General features: G+C 38.9%; 1 protein-coding gene across 1 annotated transcript in view; it reads left to right on the forward strand.

The window, feature by feature from the left end:
- The window catches only part of USP32 (ubiquitin specific peptidase 32), a 145,732-nt gene that overhangs the window by 114,129 nt on the left and 10,567 nt on the right, over positions 1-21,036 (forward strand). Inside the window, exons 18-29 of the mRNA XM_065418187.1 lie at positions 2,306-2,387; positions 5,218-5,292; positions 6,026-6,164; positions 7,243-7,348; positions 8,268-8,441; positions 10,218-10,392; positions 11,152-11,303; positions 12,074-12,185; positions 12,964-13,175; positions 14,757-14,941; positions 16,600-16,686; positions 18,227-18,347. Of these exons, the coding sequence (XP_065274259.1) occupies positions 2,306-2,387; positions 5,218-5,292; positions 6,026-6,164; positions 7,243-7,348; positions 8,268-8,441; positions 10,218-10,392; positions 11,152-11,303; positions 12,074-12,185; positions 12,964-13,175; positions 14,757-14,941; positions 16,600-16,686; positions 18,227-18,347 (1,620 nt within the window). The remainder of the gene's footprint in view (positions 1-2,305; positions 2,388-5,217; positions 5,293-6,025; positions 6,165-7,242; positions 7,349-8,267; positions 8,442-10,217; positions 10,393-11,151; positions 11,304-12,073; positions 12,186-12,963; positions 13,176-14,756; positions 14,942-16,599; positions 16,687-18,226; positions 18,348-21,036) is intronic.

The following is a 21,036-nucleotide window of genomic DNA, read 5'->3' on the forward strand; positions in this document are numbered from 1 at the left end:
ATTTGGGCTAGAATGTTTGTGACACTAAAGACTTTGACCACCACCTGCATGTTAGTTTTCATATGTGCTCCCAGCTGTGAAATTGGAATCTTGCGATTTGCTTGGTGAAGAATGTGGCAAATTTTTCTTTGTAAGACTGATGTTAATTTACATATATCCTAGTTTTCTTTCTGATGTAATTACAACTCAGCCCTCTTCTATTAAATTTTTAGAGCTAATTTGTAGCATCATAGCACCCACTATAAAGGTAAATTTAAAACGTTGTTTCCTTCAGATGTGGCCTGTTATGTGTAGGTTGTCTGTTTTGCATATGTCAGCCAGGAACCATTATTTCTTCATGTGTTTGCATTTTAAATTATTTTAATATACAAATCATAATATACACGGGTGTCGATAGTAAAGTGAAATTACTGCGTTGCAGAACGTTACTGTTAGAATATGTCAGTGAAGAATTAAAATAGTTGCTGCAATGAGGAACATAGTTTGCCCTGATCTACAATGTCTGCAAATTTATTGTAACGATCATGTCAGTGAACTCCATTCTTCACAGCTGTGTCCAAACATACTGAAATTTTATAATGCAGAAAAGTCCACACTGGCCATTTGCACTAGAACTGCCTCCCCAAATGGACCTACCATTACACACACTACAATGGCTTTCATAGTAGATGATGTTAGATATGGAGATCCTCATGTAGCTATATGCTTATGAGGAATAGAAGAAACCATGACAGTCACCATAAGAAATGCTGTCCCAGGAAATTAACAACTATGCCTAACGGTGTATACAGCATTTCTGCACTGATATTTATTATTCTGATTGGAGAGAACTACCTTCATTAGCTTTTGTGTAGTATTTATCCATTAACTTAAAACTGTGGAATAGGCAGAAGAATAGAATTGAGTCTGGCTAAAAGCGGCTGTTTGTCACTTGGTATCTCAAGTGAGTGTCTGAAAAAGGAATTATTTGGGGGCTTATTGCCTGTTGCCACATTTCACATAGGAATCGAGCCAACCCAAAATTTGGAGACTATTTTTCAACTACTGTTGAAAAAGATGACTGCCTTTTTACTGAATAACATCCTAGGGCTAGTCTACACTTACCCGGTAGTTCGACGGCTGCGGATCGAAGTTCCGAGTTCGATTTATCGCGTCTGGTGTGGACGCGATAAATCGAACCAGGAAGTGATCCCCGTCGACTGCGGTACTCCAGCTCGGCGAGAGGAGTACCGCGAAGTCGACGGGGGAGCCTGCCTGCCGCGTGTGGACCGCGGTAAATTCGAAGTAAGGTATGTCGAATTCAGCTACGTTATTCACGTAGCTGAATTTGCGTACCTTACTTCGACTTGGGGGGTAAGTGTAGACCAGGCCTAAAATGTTTAATCTGTGTATGTGGCTTTTCTTCAGATTTTACTGGAAAAAATAAAAGCAGACCAAAACCAAATGTGCTTCATGCTGGTCCTATTTCGTAAATCAGAGATAACTAGGGAAGATAAAAATGGAGGGGGAGTCAGAATTTAATAGACATTTAATAAACAGCGTAATATAATGGCTCATATAAGAGACTGTATAAGTCAATGCTGCCATAGTGTATCCTTAAAATTTACCTATTTACTTGCACACCTATTTACTTGGGGAAAGCCGACAGGTGCAGAGGAGCACGTGGTTCGGACATCCCTTAGGGGATGATTTATAAATGAATATTCCCTATGTCCTAATAAGGAGGAGAGGATGGAAGATAAAACTTCTGAGACCACATGTTGAAGTCAAATCAGCTCTAGGACGCCAGCAAATTAGTGAATAGTTAATCTAGGGGAAGATTTTGAAAAGTGCTGAAAGGATTTAGGAGCACTAGTCCCATTCATGGTCGATGATGTTCTCTTAAATCCCTTAGGCATTTGTGAAAAACTCACCTTTGATTGCAACTTGGAATTTGAAATAATTTACCTTAGCTAGATGTCTTCTTTTCCTGCTTTGCTGTTTCATAGACAATGTTGTTCTTGCCCATGTCTCTTAAAACCTACTCTTGATTATGAATTAGCTAGGGTTTCATCCAATATGCCACTATCCTCATCATAAGGAAAAAACATACATAGCTTTAAGTTTTATCTAAAAAAGCCAGTGGATACTTTTGGAGATGCAAGTAAGTAGCTCTGTTTAATTAATGTATACAAGTAGGGAGCTGGTAATCAACTTATATCCTGAAATAACTAATACTCTGAGTCCTGTTACTTTAAGATTAAAATTTAAAATAGCCTCCGAATTTTTTTAAAACGAGAAATAAACAGTAATTTTTTCTTTGCAGAACTATCTTACTCTTCTGGATGATGAGGATCATATGTTAGAATACCTGAAAATCCAAGATGAGCAGCACTTAGTAATAGAAGGTATAAAAATGGATAATGGAGATTTATTAATTTCTGTATTAAGGTCAACAGATATATTTTAGACAAATATATAATTTTTCTATGTCAAACATATGCAGTGCTTTGGGAGCAAAACATATACATCCCTTATATAATAATTGGCTTACAAGGAAAATCTCAGGAACAGTCCACAATGCTTACAGTGCTAGTTAAGGGCAAAGCAGCCTCTCCAACACCACCACCTGAAAAAACACACAAAAGCTTTTATTTACAAAGGTTTGCAAAGCTTTTATTTACAAAGGTTGTCACTCTGTGACACTTCAACATATTTAGAAAGCAGCAGATCATGAAAGAGCACTGCATGTTTCAGTCCCTAATAGGTTAGGTTTTAAACTTTTTGGTGCAGGCATCGTGTTGTCTTCTGTCTTTCAAAAGCACCTGGCACATTTTGGGTGTCAAGCTGTCTGGAGTGGCTCACAAACGTGTGTGCCAGTCTCAGGGCTGACTGTTACAAACCAAGGCACAAACCCGAAATTTTAGATTTCACCAACCAAGTATCAAGTGTGAGCTCCACAAGCACTATAACAACCTTAATATGGAGTCACAGACCGTGTCCTTGGGCACTCTGGTCTAACTTGCCACCCAGATGCCTGCCATTGTGATAGATAGTCCCTTACACCAAAAATCACAACAATATTCCAGTTACACCCAGTCTCAACGGACCAGTCACTTACCCCAGGTCAGTTGTACCTTAGATCTCTCACAAAAGATTGTAACCAATCCTATCGTAAACTAACTAAAGATTAATGAACTAGAGAAAAGAAATGAGTTATTTACAAGATTAAAGCAGGTAAACATACACACACAAATGAGTTACTATCTTAGGTTTCAGAAGGTAATAGAAGCTACTGTAATGTGCAAGCTCTATATGTCCTTTAGGACTAACACAGGCTAAGCAGCTTGGGGAATCCCTTGCTTATGCTTAAAAATACTGCCTTCTCCAAGTTCCAACCAGCGTGTGATGACCATTGCTTTTTGACAGGGATTTTCATTCCCTTCCCCCAGATTTCAAGCTGTGATGCGATGAGTGTTTGTGCATGTCCCCGCTTCATGGGTGTGGGGAGAACAATCAACAAAGTCTTGTCCATTGATGTTCCACAATGGTTTGTCTGGTGTCTCTGATAGACCTTCTTTTGTTGGGCAGGAGATGACACCTCTTCTTATTAATTAGTAAAAAGAACAGGAGTACTTGTGGCACCTTAGAGACTAACAAATTGATTAGAGCATAAGCTTTCGTGGGCTACAACCCACTTCTTCGGATGCATATGCACCTGGCATATGCATCCGAAGAAGTGGGTTGTAGCCCACGAAAGCTTATGCTCTAATGAAGAAGTGGGTTGTAGCCCACGAAAGCTTATGCTCTAATAAATTAGTTAGTCTCTAAGGTGCCACAAGTACTCCTGTTCTTTTTGCGGATACAGACTAACACGGCTGCTACTCTGAAACCTGTTATTAATTAGTATTTCACACTTGGTAATGCTTCTGTCCTGTCGGAGTTTCCAGTTTCTTAGCAAACACTTTTATAGTTACAGAGCAAACACTTAAATATTACCTTATAACATGGGATACAAATACTATAAGTGAGATTAATGCATCCAGTGACTCTCAAGCATTTCATAAAGTCCAAACACTAAACACATCTCTAAATCTAATTCCTGTTTTAACAATACTAACACACAAGTGAGCCAGGCTGGTTTCCAGCTATGCGTTTTCAATCTTTAATGAGGCCTAGGGGCATTGGCATGAGCTGGCACCTGGTCTGCCAGCATCACACTAACCACTACTGGAAACAACCGTTAAAAATGAGTGGGCCTTTGTCAATGGCAGAAATGCATATAGATTTGTGACCTTTCAGCTAATTTAATGCCAGACTTTTGAGCTTCCCCCTTAAATTTGGGAACAAATTAAGTACAAACTTAATCCACCCTCCCATTGGCCTCAAACCTTGCATTAGTACTGATTATAATGTCATAAAAATCTTTTTAAAAATAAACTTTTAAACAAAAATGATGATAGGGCTGTTGCACTCACAAAACCACATGTCTGGTGTTACACTCTGTGGATCTGTCTACAGTGCAGATAAAAACTCCAGGCTGGTCCGGCTCGTGGGGCTCAGGCAATGGGGCTGTTTCATTCCAGTGTAGACTTCCAAGCTCGGGGACCCTCCCACCTCGCAGGGTCCTAGAGCTTGGCCTCCAGCCCAAGCCCGGAAGTCTACACCGCAATTAAACAGCCCCTGAGCCCAAGTCAGCTGGCACAGGCCAGCTGTGGGTGTCTAATTGCAGTGTAGACATACCCTCTGTGCACATGTTTAACTTACCTTTGGGTAAGAATGTGGAGTTTTGTGGCTTAAAATTTGATGAATACTTGATGACTAAGTGGCCAAATTAAATCTTGTTCTCACTTTGAGGCATGGTTTTATGTCATCATTTCCCCCTCATGCTGATATCTAAATACATTTGAATCTATTGTCCCTTTGTAATTAAAAGTTATCTTTCTGGTAAAGAGAAAGATATTGCATCTGGACCCATAATCAATCTATCTAGTTATCTGATGCCATGTACAATATTAAGTTAATAAATCCTGAAAATTGGCTTTTACAATAGGAAAGAAATCTCAAGATTACCAATGGTGTCTTTATTTATGGTTAGTAAAGTAAAAACAAAATGAAATAATAAACCAGTTTCTGCATTTTAATAAACAGTTGGAAATGAATGAAATCACTTTAACTACATGATCAGCTCTCTGGAGTAGGTAAAAATAAAACTTGTTTTACTGTGTTTCTTTCTAGTTCGAAACAAAGACATGAGCTGGCCAGAGGAGATGTCATTTATAGCAAACAGTAGTAAAATAGACAGACATAAAGGTAAGTGTTCAAGTGCAGTAACGCAATTATGATGGGGGGAAAAACTATAATATATTCTGTTTTGTGGAACCATTTTGTTTTTAACATAAAGATTGAAAATAGTGGTACAGACATGTTACAACTGTTCTACTTTGTTTTGTTCTGTGTTGTAGCTTTAGCTCCTAAAAGTGTTGGGGTGTTGAATTCAGAGGTAATCAAGTCCTGCAACATTCAGCAAACTCTGAATACAGCTAATCTTGAAATTGGATTAACAGTTTTTGGAAAATCAGTTGCTTCCTTTTCACCTCATTTATAATATAAGACTTGCATATTTCTGTGTTTTACGTTTTTTTTAAGTTGAAGAAGACTTCGGTATTATTGAACAAGCATAACACAACAAAAAATTGCAATGATATGGTAATGCTACTGCAGAATAGGAAAATCATTTATTTACTGATGCAGAAACAACATGGATTACACTGATTACCAGTATCTTTTCCGTGGTTTATAATAGGGCCAATTCTAGCAAGTTGCCAGACACCCTCAATTTCTGTTGACTTCAATGAAAATTTAGGGCACTCAGTATCTCAGAAGTCTGTTGTCTTTACATTAACGGATATCTTGTAATACGGGGCAGAGTGAAGGAGGTTGTAATCTTCTAGTGAAATCTCACTGTAGATTAATTTTTCTTCTATTGTATTTCTTATGTGTTTAAAATATATCATGTTAAATAACTGTACCTCTTTTCCCTCAGTTCCGACTGAAAAGGGTGCCACTGGATTAAGTAATCTGGGTAATACGTGTTTCATGAATTCTAGTATCCAGTGTGTCAGTAACACACAACCTCTAACACAGTATTTCATCTCAGGAAAACATCTTTATGAACTCAACAGGTAACGCTTATGTGAGACCTTTGGCATTTAAATGTTTTAACCTTTTAAAATTCTTTTTGCCTTCAAAAGTAGGCAGCATGACTGTCCTTTCAATCACAATATTATAAGCACTCAACTTCCCAACAGGCCAGGGGTGCCAGTTAGGGAGGGCAGGGGGTGGGTGGACCTGCCCCTCCTTGAGTTTTGTACAATATTGGGGTGAAGTTCCCAGCGGGAGGGAAAATGCTCCCCCTCCTTGCCCTGCTCCGCTTCTGTCTGCAGCCGCTGTGCTGCCCCTGCCGTGGAGCCCCCGCTGGCAGCGCTGCTGAGGACCGGGAGCCTGCCTCCTGATCTGCCGCACAGAGCTGGGCGGGGGCTGATATCAATGTGTCCCCTTCCCCCCGCCATCATGTACCTGGGCGGGCAGAGCGCACTCCTTGCCCCAGCCCCTACCCTGCAGAGCTGCCCCCACTGTGCCAACTAGGGACTGAGTGCATGGCTGGCACTGCAACAGCAAACTCTCCGCAGTAGCACACCCACACACAGCCCCTGCCTGCACTTTGAGCTACCCCCCTGCCTGCACACAGCCCCTAGCTACCCCCCTGCCTGCACACAGCCCCTAGCTACCCCCCTGCCTTCACACAGCCCGTAGCTACCCCCTGCCTGCATGCTGAACTTGCCCCTGCCTGCACACAGCCCCTAGCTACTCCTCTCCCCGCACCCTGAGCCACACCCCTCCCGGCACAGCCCCTAGCTATCCCCCTGCCTGCACCCTGAGCAGTTTTCAAATTTTTGAGCTGAGCCACCCTCCTCCCCCCCCAAGTTATAATTTTTGGTTGCGCCCCTTTTCCCCATTATCTGGGGGGGAAAACCTAGAGTTTTCAGGTGCCTAAGTAGCCCCTGGAATCACAATTAAAGTTGTGCCCCCGCCTCCCAAATCTGAAATGGCACCCGGTAACAGGCACTAGATTAGACATACCTAAAAAGGGAGACTTCTGTTGCTGAATGAGATAAACCAATACTAGCTAGCCTGAAACACTCTCCTTTGTAAGCGCTCATTTTATTTAAAACATCAATGAATATACTTTATGAATTCTAGGACAAATCCAATAGGAATGAAAGGACATATGGCCAAGTGCTATGGGGATTTGGTTCAGGAACTATGGAGTGGGACTCAAAAGAACATAGCTCCATTAAAGCTACGGGTAAGGATTTAATGCGCCTTATTTATAGGTAGCAAAGTGATGTGGAATTACAAAAAATTTACTGTCCAAAAAAATTAGATGTATTTTCCTTTTCTGCTTTTTGATGTTGTCTGTTTTATAATATTCTTTAAAAGTTTCCTTAATGATACTTCAGCATGTTTAATGGTCATATTTGCTCTGAACTTAACGATTAAGACATTTCTTTACCACTTACTTCCGGCTGTGGTAAATATGGCCTTCAAAATTTTAGTACATTCAATAAATATACTGCCATCAGTGTTTCTGTATTGACAGTTTGAGAGAAGATTCATATTCACCCCTCTAAATTTTTCTTAGGTGTGCAGCTTAAGTGTCTGTGTTGTAAGCAGTGATACCAGTAGTGAATTTTACTTGCAGTCTTTGGAGAAATAGAATCGTATAAATGTAGGACTGGAAGGGAGTTTGAATATTTATTGTACCATTTGGTACCCACCTAAAAGAATTTTAATTTAGAAATCTCTTAGGAAATTAAATTACAATTTAGGATGTGTCACACAAGCACGTACAGGTATGTCACGAATATGACACATGACGATGGTCATTGTAATACCCTTTTTGTGGGGTATGTCATAATCCAGTGCAGAAACTGTAGATTCAAACAGTCACTAATGTTAATGGGAGTTCTGGCTTATGTGCACATCAGGCTGACAATACGACCCTTTATTTCCCTTGATAAGAGATTAAAGACCATTCACAACTCACAATTGGCCTCGCTCCTACGCTGGAAACTTATGTGGTCGTCTTTAACACTTAAAAATGTAGTTTATTACACTGGTCACCATCATACATCTTCACTAGGTTAATTTGTTATTATAAGTAAAGGTTTCTGTGATTTATTATCAAATAACGTCTTGGTTTTTACTTTTTTTTTTTTATACAGTGGACGATAGCAAAATATGCTCCAAGATTTAATGGTTTCCAGCAGCAGGACTCACAGGAGCTTCTGGCTTTTCTTCTGGATGGTCTTCATGAGGATCTGAACAGAGTTCATGATAAGCCATATGTAGAACTGAAAGACAGCGATGGTCGACCCGATTGGGAGGTAGCAGCAGAGGTGTGTCTGAACTGGAAGTTATTGACAGTAGACCAGTAGAATCTGCACTGACAAACAATTTTCTGATAGCACTCTAGAACCAGTGAAATAAAGATTTTTATTTTTTTTTAAAAGCAATATTTAATCCAACTGAAATACAATAAAGGATTCCTCACAGTACTTTTAGCCAGTGATGATGATTTTATCTGTTCATTTCAACAAGATCCATGAAAATTTATGACCTCACTGAAGCATGTTGCATAGGAATGTTTGTCTGTAGACTCAGTAGAATAGCAGGACAGTTAGACAATTTCTGAAATATTTTGCCCCATGGCATAAACAGTTTTACCTGCCCACCTCTGAGTGAGGTTAAAAGGAAATTTGTCTTGGATGCTTGAGTCTGCTATAAAAGGTTAAAATAAATATTATATTGCAACGTAACATTATCCAACTTTCCAAAAGTATATTTTTGTAAACAGGAATTCATTCCTAACCATGACCTTTGCATTGGTCATATTTATTGGCTTTCACTTTCTGGAGTCTGCGATATGCCCTCAAATTTCAGATTTCATGCAAGCTGAAACATATATATGAAGCCAAGCACTCTAAAATGAAAGCCAGATTATACTTGCGGATTTTATGGTATTTCTGGGAGCTACATGTGGTTTCTTAGTAATTTGGTAAATACACATTTTTTTTGTGATATTGGCTTTCTATCTTGTCAGTAAGGTTAAAGGTTACATTTTCCATTATAATACTATTATTGCGTTTTCTTTTGTTACATACTGGATCTGTACAGTGTTTACCTCTGAACTGAACATAGAATCATATTTGGATCATTAAAAACTGTAAATGCTGTAAATAAATATTTTTGTAGGCTAGATCCTTAAATTCTAGCTATTGATTGCTCAGTCACATGGATGCTGAGTAAAAGTTAATGAGACTTTTCCCTTTTTTCTTAACGTGCCAAACTTGCTTGATGTTATGTAGATACATGATGTGTTATGTGTATCTGTAGAAACATAGATAAGTTTAAAAAGGATGTTTTGGACTGGATTCAAGCAAGCTTTCTGTTAATATACTATTATTATATTTCAGTAAGCTATTTCAGTAAGCATAACATCTCATAAATTGCAGTAATAGAAAAGTGACTTTGTACAAATGTCACCTTTCTGTTCAGCCAGTCTACTTCCTTTGTGTCAAAACCTTCTCTTTTTGTCTTACACAGATAGATTTTTACTCTTGCAGATCTGTGGAAGAGCAAGCTGGATTCTGTTCTGCCTCATACCTTAAAAAAAGTGGTCACTAAATTGAAATTGTAGAATATTTATTATCAGTGACAGATAATAGTGGCAGAATAAACACAGCTTGAATTTTTCATATATTACATTGTATTTGAAGGCAGCTAGAAAAATCACTGTTACTGGTAAGCTGAGTACATTTGACCTAAAACTTATGAGGAGAACATAAATGTGGAACCTCACAATGTCATCTTAAGGAAGTCACTTTTTCAGAAGCAGTGTATAGCAAAACTTGAAAAGATACTGAGTGATTGTGCCCAGAGCTACTTAAAGAAGCTGTAACCCAGGCTGATTGTCCTAAATCACAAACGTTTTTCTAATGTTGAAACTAAATTGTTTCCTGCTTGTTTACAACACTGGTCAAATAACTTCTAGTACAGCATATATAGTACAGCACCATATGTTTATAAATATCTTGGAATCTCGTAACACACTTCCCCCTGCCAAGTCCAAGCAATTGTGCTACATTTCTAACTTTTTTTGCACTTTGTTTCAGGCCTGGGAAAATCATCTGAGAAGAAACAGATCAATCGTAGTGGATTTGTTTCATGGACAGCTAAGGTCCCAAGTAAAATGCAAAACATGTGGGCACATAAGTGTTCGATTTGACCCTTTTAATTTTTTATCCTTGCCTCTTCCAATGGATAGCTACATGCACTTAGAAATTACAGGTGAGTAGTCGAATTTAAATCACTCTGGTCTTGCCTGTCCTAAAACATACTCACTTTCCAGCAGTGATGCAGAACAGGTTTTCAGGGCACAGTGGTAAGAGTCCCGTCTATACTGGCACTTAGCACTAATGCAGCTGGACCATTCTTGGAATTGAGGTAAAATATTCTAGCATAAATGTGCCCCTTTACACTACTAAAATCTACCTCATTTCAGTGGGCTTAATTTACACTAGAACAAAAAAATGATTTAGCTATCAAATATTTACGTAGTAGTGAGCATAGTTCAGGCGCTACCACCTGTTTTGTCTCAACTAAAAGATTTGATGACTAAAGTGTATAATATTCAGAATTTGAGGCCTTCTAGACCGTTTTCAGGTCAGTAGCAATTTGATTATACAAATAGTCTTTGAGAGAGTCTGCCTAGTGCAGAACTGTACCATGATCTTCAAACCTTTTACTGAAGAAAAATCATTTTTCAAGCTTGGATCTTGAGACATGAAAATTAAGACATAGTGTTTTAAAAAAAAAAAAAAAACCCTCTTAACTGCTGCTCTCACACTTAAGCAGGTAATGAAGGTTCTCTTGTCTAGTATTAAGACATTCTTTTGTCTTTGAAACGCTAGAAAAGTGTCTGGTAGTCGATGAACAGATCAAGTCTTAAAATGGAAGCAACAATAGCTTTTTAATAAATGAGAAATGTATTATTCTCACAAAAACACTGCCATTTTGCTGACTAAAGTGTGTTTCTTTCTCTTAAAGTAATTAAATTAGATGGTACCACCCCTGTTCGATATGGGCTCAGACTGAACATGGATGAGAAGTATACAGGTTTAAAAAAGCAGCTAAGTGAACTTTGTGGGCTAAAACCAGAACAGATTCTTCTGGCAGAAGTACATAGCTCTAATATAAAGGTAACATGCTTTCATTGATACCAGCATCCTTTCAGTACTTAAAGTAATTACTGAAGCCTGTACATCAACATACTAAAATTCCTTCATATCTCTTCAACATAAGATCTTGTCTACATGAACACTGTACCAGTTTAACTAAAGATGTGATTTTTAAATCAATTTAGTTTAAATGGTGTGAGTCCATGTGAATGCTTTTATTTTGGTTTAAACCAGGGTTAATTTAGAATTGGTCTAAGCTGAACCCAAATAAACCACTCTTAAACCAACCAAACCAAAGTTATTTACACCAGTTAAACTAAAGTTATTTAAAAATCACATTTTTTAGGTAAAATGATACAACTTTCTCATTTTGACTTGGCGTAACTCAAAGACAAGCAGTGACGACGTGTTTAAACACTACCAAATATTTTCGGGCTGAAGCCTGATGAGAAATAACCTATGAATTCTAAATAAAATTTATATACTTTAAAGCCAAGTCTGCCATCACAAAATATTTTTCAAAACTATTTTATGTTTACAGAGAGCAGGGGCTCTGGCTGGTCAATGGATTGTCAATAGTCCACAAAGCACTTGCTGGAGACCTGGCAATTCCCATGGTGCTGGTTCTCCTTTTCTGCAGCAAGGGATGGAAGAGGGAGACTAAATGAAAAGCTGAAGCAGACAATTTTTATTAACATTTTCAACAAATAAACATATGCAGGATCACAGTGGAAAATACTAAATGCTATTATATTATACTATTATTCCTTGTATTCTGTTTTTCTCTACAGAACTTTCCTCAAGACAACCAGAAAGTTCGGTTATCAGTGAGTGGGTTTTTATGTGCGTTTGAGATACCGGTCCCAGGATCCCCTACGTCAGCTTCTAGTCCTGTGCAAACAGGTAAAACAAAATTACTCATTTTCCTGTTTGTTTAAATTGACCCAGGAGTATTGATCAGATATAGATGGCGAGGTACAGGAAAAATCCAGCTTTATAATGGGGAAAGAGACAAGGCTAAAGAAAAAGCATGGTTTGGAGGAGGGGAAGAATATTTCATACACTCAATTGGATGGAACAGGAAATGTTTAAAAAAACAACACTGTTACCAGTTCTGGTTGCTGTTGCTAATTGTGTATTTATAATTAGATTTGGCATCAATACTGGGAACAATAATATCTGTACTGTGTGTTTTATCCAAGGACTTTAGTACACTTTATAAACATTTATTAAACTTCACAACATTTCATAATCTTAAATTTACCCATTTTAAAAAGAGCATAACAGGCACAGAGAAATGATTTGCTGAAGGTCACCTAGTGAATCTTTGGCAGAGCTGGGAATAGAATCTGATTCATTCTCCTGTTTTGAGCAGTAGACACACTGCTAACAGTGGGATGTATATTGAGAGTAGGACTGGCTACATCCGCTTCTCAAAGACTTAATTGTTTTTGAAGTGGTATTAAGGGATAGATGTGAATGTTTGTCCGTGGTCTGTGTATACTATGGTGTGTAGATTCCTGGCATTAAGTAAATGATATGGGTCGCTGCTATACAAGATAGCATTAACAAGCAAGATTGAGCAGATTGATTTGTAGCCAAAGGAGCTGAATCATAGTTCATAAATATTAATAGTGCAAGTATCATAATTCAGTAACCATGTGTTTGTACTTAAATTCAGATTTCTCCACTGGGCCATCAGCTAATGGAATGCTCAACATAATGATGAATGGGGATTTCCCCAGACCAACACTAATTCCAAATGGAATGCCAAATACTGTAGTGCCATGTGGAACAGAGAATAACTTTGCCAATGGGATGATGAATGGTCATATGTCCTTGCTTTCTGATAGTCCATTTATAGGCTACATCATTGCAGTCCACAGAAAAATGGTTAGTATATTCTGCACTAGTTACAAATGTGTGGTGTAGGCTACTTGTAAAAGGCACTGATTTTTTTTTTTTGGATGGAGCTGTGATGAATGAATGTATATTTGCAGTCCTAGGAAGGGAACACAAGTGCCCATTTATATGCACAATCACCTGTTGTGTAGACATACGTGTAAAGTTGTATGAGCACGTTATGCTTTCCTTTGAAAGTTTAGCCACAATGTCTAATGTAGGTGTTTTACTTTCCTCAGTGACTCTTAGCATATCTCCTTAGTGCTAAGACGCATTTTTGACCGTTCATTGTAGTCCAATCTATCTTGCTTTCAGGCGTCCACTCTGATCAGAAGAAATCTGATTTGAGAAGCTACTTGAAACTCTTTTCTTTCCCTTTACCTGGAGCTGCATCATCTCCTTTACAGAAGCAGTATAGAGTTAAGGCATATGGTACATTTGCAGGTCATTCTATTAGTGTCAACTGCTCTTTGTAAAATGCATCTGTAGCCAAGTTAAACTATAAATGTCACGGCTGGTTGACTGAGTGCCTCAGATAACTCTGCACTCTGTATACGTTCTCAGCCTTCAGACATTAGAAGCGGTTGACATTTACAGCCAGTGGTTTGTGGGCTTGAAGGCTGCATAACTTCTCTTTTCACAGTATATTTGTGTGGGGCTTTTTTTAACCATTGTCCAATAACACCACCATAGGCCTCATTTAAGGGTTGATAGGAGATCTTTTAGGGAATTGGTGTAATGTTCTTTAGCAGATCCAAACTAGTTATGCAGCCCATAAGGCAAAGCAAACTGCCTGCAGAAACTCCATCAAAAGTTCATGCTTAGAGCTTTCTATTTCTAGGCATTCTATTAGTGGCGGGGGTCAGCTGGCTAATACTAGTTTGTTCGTTTTATCCAGAGATCTCAATATATTTTACAAACACAAATGTATTAAGCCTCAACATCTGTTACATAGGATGTATTGTTCCCATTCTTATAGATGGGGAGAATAAGGCACAAAGGTTAAGTGACTTGTCCAAGATCACACAAAGTCCACAGAGCCCAAATCTGACTTCCTGTTGTGATTTCTAGTCACAGTACCATCTTTTTTTCAAGGGATAAACACTGGGCAGGGTTTGTGCTATGGGACTGATGACTTGTATGTAGAGGTGCCTGTTTACGTTTTTAAATGTTACCAGTTGGTGGGCAAGGGAAAGACCTAAGTAATATTAAATAGAAGTTTAATTTAATATAGGTTTATGATGGAAATGCTTATACAGCCTAGCAATTGCGGTCTATATGACACTTGCTATAGTAAATAAAAAGTCAATGACAGAACTTTCAGACCGTAACTCAACTTTAAAAAACAAACAAACAAACAAAAAACAGTTTTTAATGCTGACTTACTAGCATGATTCAGAGATGCTCAGTGATTTTATTGTAGAATTATTAGTCTCTTTCAAGATCAAACAAAGCACAGGAAAATACTGAAGTGAATGACAAGTGGAAAGAGTCAGCTTTCTAATAGTCATAATATCAGTTAATGCGCACACAAAAATACATTACGTTTATTCCTTTAATTTGTAAATACAGATGCGGACAGAACTATATTTCCTTTCATCTCAGAAGAATCGTCCCAGTCTCTTTGGAATGCCATTAATTGTTCCATGTACTGTTCATACTCGGAAAAAAGACTTGTATGATGCAGTATGGATTCAGGTTTCCCGGCTTGCCAGCCCTCTCCCTCCCCAGGAAGCTAGTAACCATGCACAAGACTGGTGAGTTGGATGTGCTAACCTATGGCTTGGGATTACGCTTTACTATGGTACAGACTTCCTTATAAGGATTCAAAAGTATTAGTGCTTAGCCTTGCTTTGTCAATTTAATTGCTGACATGAGACATTCCATAAGATGAAGATATGGTCTTAATACCCAATTAAACTCTAAATGTCAACTATTTTAGAAACTATTGCATATATTTTTAGCTCAAATGCATTGTTGCCTGCGGATTCCATCTGGTGGGTTATTTTTGTAGACATGTCATCTTCATGTATTACAAATTAAATAATGATGCTATGGGTCCTTTAATATAGTTATCTATCTTATGCTTTTAGGTTTCAATTTAAGTTATTCTTACATACTGGATATTTTTGAATCATTGATTGATAATTCATTATGCAGCCTGGTGCAGGAAAATAATTCACTTTTTTTTGCTCTGAGCACAGTTGATGTATTTTAAGAATTAGATACTGATAAGTCCTTTCACTGTGTGGCAGTGATTTTAGATGGTCTGGAATGTAATTAATTGCATAAGTAGCTTGTGCGGTGGATTAATTTATAGCTGAGTTAATTTAAACAAGTGAGTCTGTTTCCATATTAGCTAGGGGAGTAAATGGATACACTTTCAATGGCAATCCTACTCCCGGTGAAGTTGGTGGGAATTTAGCTTTTGACTTGAATGGGATGAGGGTTTGGCTTTGTGGCAAATTATTAAATGTATTCAAAGAGGAAAGAGAAAAGAGCCAGGTATACAGGACTAACAGACATAAGCCTGGTTTAAATGGAATTACAGATGTCCACACAGGGTTTTGTGTGGATTTAATTAAATAGGTTCTCGTTCTCTCTCTCTCTCTCTCTCTCTCTCTCTCTCTCTCTCTCTCTCTCTCGTTGTATCTCTGCAACTGTGTGTGTAGATCTGGCCTCTAGCAAATTTTCTGCTATGTCCCTTTGTTCCCATCAGGGTGCTTTCTTGCTGCATTATGACTGCTAAACAAGTCTCTTATCTTTAACATAGTGAATTAAATGTTTTAATATATTTCAGATTAGATGACTGACCATTTTCCAATTTAAGGTATTCCTGTGAACCTCTGATAATCTGGACTATTACTTAATTGGCTCAATGTATCCGCTAGCATATGTGGAGAGAATTCTACTGCTATAGTCTTACTTGAGATCTGTTACCTCAGCAGGATCTTTAAAAGTATTTATGAATTTCCATCTCTGCAGTTTATTACTGTCCTTGTCAGGAAATGGTCCAATTGCTTTATTTTACCATGTGATAAAATGAGGCTTGTAGTATGATTGTGTGATGGATTGATTTTTGTATTGTAATTATGCCTGCTGCTCTTTGGACTCCTCCCTCAAAAATATGTTGCAGCTTAATGTGACTGTCCTGCTGAGCAGACTTACAAAGCAAACATTACAGTGTGTGTATTTGGAATTTAGATGACACAGGGAGGCATCTTGTTTTGTTAAGCAGCTCTTAATGGGTTGGAATTGGCTCCCTTAAGCAGTGATCTCATGCACCATCATGCTTGCTTACTGTATTAAACGTTCCTTCCAAGCAAAAAATCAAACGTAGGGTGAATAGTGTGTGGTGTATGGTAAGGAATTCGATCAATACTTATGTTTCTTGTTGTATTCTGTTCTGTTTCAGCGACGACAGCATGGGGTACCAGTATCCATTTACCCTTAGGGTGGTTCAGAAGGATGGAAATTCTTGTGCTTGGTGTCCATGGTACAGGTGAATTGCTCTTTCTAGAATTGAGCCAGGGGATAACTTAAGCAGAAATCTAATTTATGATAATGGATTTTTGATAGATTTCAGGACTTCAAGAGATAATATCAAACAATGAGAATTTGGAATTTAATTTAACCAAAACCCCCAAGTGGCAGGCTTTCACTGCAGAATTGCTTTTATGACTTACAGAGCTGAAAACTATTCTGACACACAAGCTTCAACATAGGAGACCAGCACCAAGTTTTAAAATATATTTTAACCCATTACATTCCTCAGGACAAGTCAATACCCAACCCCAAAAAAGAACAAGTCTATGACCACCCAAAAAGCCCTTACTATTTGTCCCCAGGTCGCTTCCTCTCTGCATGAAGAAAATGTCTTTCTATTTCAAGTCTACCCTTCCAATATAAATCATTGCCTCCTAGCCTGAGTAGGAATTGACAGTGACAGTAGGTGGTTCATCTTGGGGAAAGGCATGTATGAGCTGCTATAGACAAGAGCTGTAACCTCTTTCTCAGTAGCCAGAAACCTTTCCTCTTAGTCTAGAACACCCTCGAAAGTCCCCAAAAGCCATCAGACATTGACTTGTCTCTATGATGTGAAACGCTTGAAAATTACCAAGTGTTCTTTAAGGTTTAACACTCAACTATACCTTAGGGCCTATTCATATTACCAGTATAACTATTCACCTAAGGCTGGACTATATAGCTGTATAACCATCTTACACCCTGAAATGTTGTTGTCCTCACAAGCAATTAAATCAAATATATTAGAGCAGGTACATCTCTTACTGTAGGAGACAACCAAGCTAGTGTGTGATTATATCTGTAATGCAGATGGACCCTTAGTGAACCTGAAACTCATCATGTTGACACTATACTGGACAGTCCTTGGCTTACCTTGAGATCCTACCTCTTGATGTCTAGTCCTCACAAGGGCCTGTAGACTTCATACCCAGGAAAAAATATGACTGAAAAGAAACAAAAAAATAAGCCTATTTGTGTTACAAACTGTCATAGAAGAGGAAGACCTTGCCTTAGCTTATAATCCACCCCGCATCACGCACACATTTAAAAGTCTACACAAAATTTGGAGAGGGGAAGAGAGCCACACATGACAGATGCTAGTCATGTTGCATAATGCACCATTGGAAAGCATTCAGGTTTGTCTTGATTACAAAAAAGTGTGCCCATTAGCTATCCCGCTGTAACATCCTAGTGGAGACACGGTCACTGTGGTTTTTAACTGCCGGGTAGCTAGGCAAGTTCAACTATGGGTGAGGATATAGTGTTGACTTTGCCTAGCTACCTGGTGCCCTGTCTTCACTAGGATGTTACAGAATGATCACTGACGTGCCTGGGTTATCCTACTGTAAAAACACACCTTTCTGGCACAGAAGACAAAGTCTCCAACACCACAGTGATGGCCATGGTCTAAGAAAAAGGAGAACAAAGTATCCTTCTGATTAACGGGAATCTAAGTTATTGGATAATTCATCTGTCACCATTGAGGCTAAGGGTTTTTTTTTTTTTTTTTCGTTTAGATTTTGCCGTGGGTGTAAAATTGAGTGTGCAGAAGACAGGGCTTATATTGGAAATGCTTATATCGCCGTAGACTGGGATCCTACAGCCCTTCATCTCCGCTACCAGACATCACAGGAACGGGTAAAATCATTTATAAAATAAACCCAGCAGCACATCATTAGGTTGCGATATATACTTGTATTTTATTAGCTCTGAAATGTATCTCATTTTAACATCACTTCCGTGGTTGCGTGCTCATCATTAGTCCATCTCAGCCGGAGCGAGATTAGAAACATATTCTCCGTATTTAGGCACTTGCCTTATTGCTTTTGTGTTTCGTCCTCTACTGAAATAATGAATACAAAATCAATAATGGGAAGAGCTAACTCGAAGGTTGTCTGTGACATCCATAGGCCTTTTACTTCGTGATGAAGCTTTTGACAACCACAAAAGGTGCACATTCCCAGTGCATCCCGATACAATGACATTTGATTTAGTCTCCATAAATGCACTAAACATAGGACAACATCCACAAAAAAGAGAGGCTCCAATCTTGAAAGCACTTGGGCACAAGCTAAACTTAATGCACATGAGTAGCCTCATTAGTTTATTGGGACTACTTATGTAACTAAAGATAGCATGTGTAAGTGATTTTGGGATTGTGACTTGTGTGTAAATTGTGCCTATAAAAAACTTGTGCCCTCATGGGTAACTTCTTAAGCAAAAAAAACCCCAAATCCAAGATGTCATGGTCAGTTTGTACATTAAAAGACTGCATTACCTGTCTGTGCATAGTTTAAATAAACATTTTACAAACAGAACTTGGCTGACAATTCTTGAAATTTTAATTGTAAATAAATTTAAAAGGTAACTTTTTGATTGTAAACTTTTGAAAACAGACCCTTCTTTGAGTGACCGCTATACATTCCTACTCATGGGATGCACCCGTGGTGCCGCTTTGAGTGGAACATGTCACAGCAGTGCCCGTAGGAATTGTCTCCCACCCCTGTCTGCCCCTCTCTTTATTCCTGAAAATCAAGGGCAAGGCTATAAAAGGAAGGGGTGTGCTCTGGCCACCTCCGTTCCTTTCAACTGGGGCAGCGGACAGACCAGGAACCTCTCCAGGGAGATGCAATTTGGACCTAACCTCCTTTGAAGAGTTAGTGTTAAGAAAATAAAGAAGTTAAAATTTCTAAGTATTTATTTTATTATTTCCCACACGTTGGTGTGAAAGCTTACAGATCCTGTGGTAGCTGCAAAGGGGAAGAGGCCATGATTTAAGAGGTGTGCCTCTTGTCTTGTTGTATTCCCTGCTTTGGATTCCAATAAGGTATCTGTCTTGAGTGGCGAAAGGACAGTCTCCTTCAGCGTTTGTGGTCTGCAGCACCTTAACCCCAAGAGCTCACAGGGAGTGTAAAACTGGCTCCATGTCCTACTACTTCAGGAGGAGCTAGGGTGCCCCTTTCATGAGAACCTACTAAGAAAAGTGGTTTGCACATTCATGGAAGTAGGGGCTATAGAAGAAGTTCCAAAGGAATTCAGGGGAAAGGGTTCGTATTCCAGATAGCCGTCTTTCTTCAGAATCAGTAACTGTCTCTGACCCATCTTAGACTTGAGAAAGCTCAACTCCTTCGTCAGAATATTCAGTTTCTGTATGTTGACCCTAGAATCCATTCTCCCAATAGCCCCAAGATTTATTTGGGGCTCTCAGTTTATGGGACGCATATTTCCACATCCCTATTGGGCCTTTACACTGCAAATATCTTGGCATGCCTTAGGCATATACCCATTGTAAAAATTTGCAGAGCTGCTACACACATTTACAAACCATTATGCACTAGACCTAGCATTCTGGTTGGATGCTGTATTTGAAGAGCACTGTTTAATTAGGATTTCACCTTCCACCTTCCACAGATGACGGTACTGCATGAGCTGTGTACATTCACGCTCCATGCCTACCTTCCCCTCTTCCCTGGAGTCCTAATTACTGTCTCAGATCTGTGGACACCATCAGAGGAACTGAGGTAGCCAGAGCCCCACAGCATCTTTTATAGCCTCGCCCTCAGAATAGTCAGGAACAGTTAGGGGAAGGGCAGCAGGGGGCAGGAGAGTGTTCCAACAGGCATAGTATGTACAAGTACATTTGGATGCCCACTGAAAATTTGGCCCATATTGTCGCATTTGATGAAAGACACAAGTTTTGTTGGCTCTCTGCCTCCTGACTTTAAAAAGTGCATTGTATGCCCTGAACACATTATGTGTAAACTCAACCAAACATCTCACCTGTCAGTTTGAGGGCTACCTAACGTGAGAGGAAGTTTGATGTGCTGTGTGGAAAAGGGACTATACGAACCTGAAATTGTTTGATCTGAGATGTTATAGAATAAACTTTAGTGAAATTGTGTGACAGGATATGTGTGTGAAGAACGTATGCCAGTGGGTGCACAGAGACACAGAGGGTTGGCGTCTTGAATGGAAGTTGCATCCAGGCTGTCAGTTCAGAACTTCAGGGGCGTTGACTGGAATTTGAAGGATCATCGATTAGCTCCTGAGGGGAGAGAAAGCAAGATCACTGGGGTGGGTCCGTGGGATTAACTGTGATCAAGAAGGGAAGCACTGCTGAGCTTTTATAAAATTAGACCTTAATCCCTAATAGAATAAGAAGTAGAAAGGTTACTGTAAGGTATTACGATGTTTGTTTAATATAGTTAAAATCGAAGTTTAGTAGTTTCTGAAACCTGGAAGTTGAAGGCATAGTCATTGAGTGGGGCTTTGAAGAGCTCTGTAGGGCCCTCGAAATAGTTAGGAAGGACAGCCAGGATCACCCAAT

The sequence above is a fragment of the Emys orbicularis genome, chromosome 17 (genome assembly GCF_028017835.1).
Source record: "Emys orbicularis isolate rEmyOrb1 chromosome 17, rEmyOrb1.hap1, whole genome shotgun sequence".
Classification (NCBI taxonomy): Eukaryota; Metazoa; Chordata; order Testudines; family Emydidae; genus Emys; species Emys orbicularis.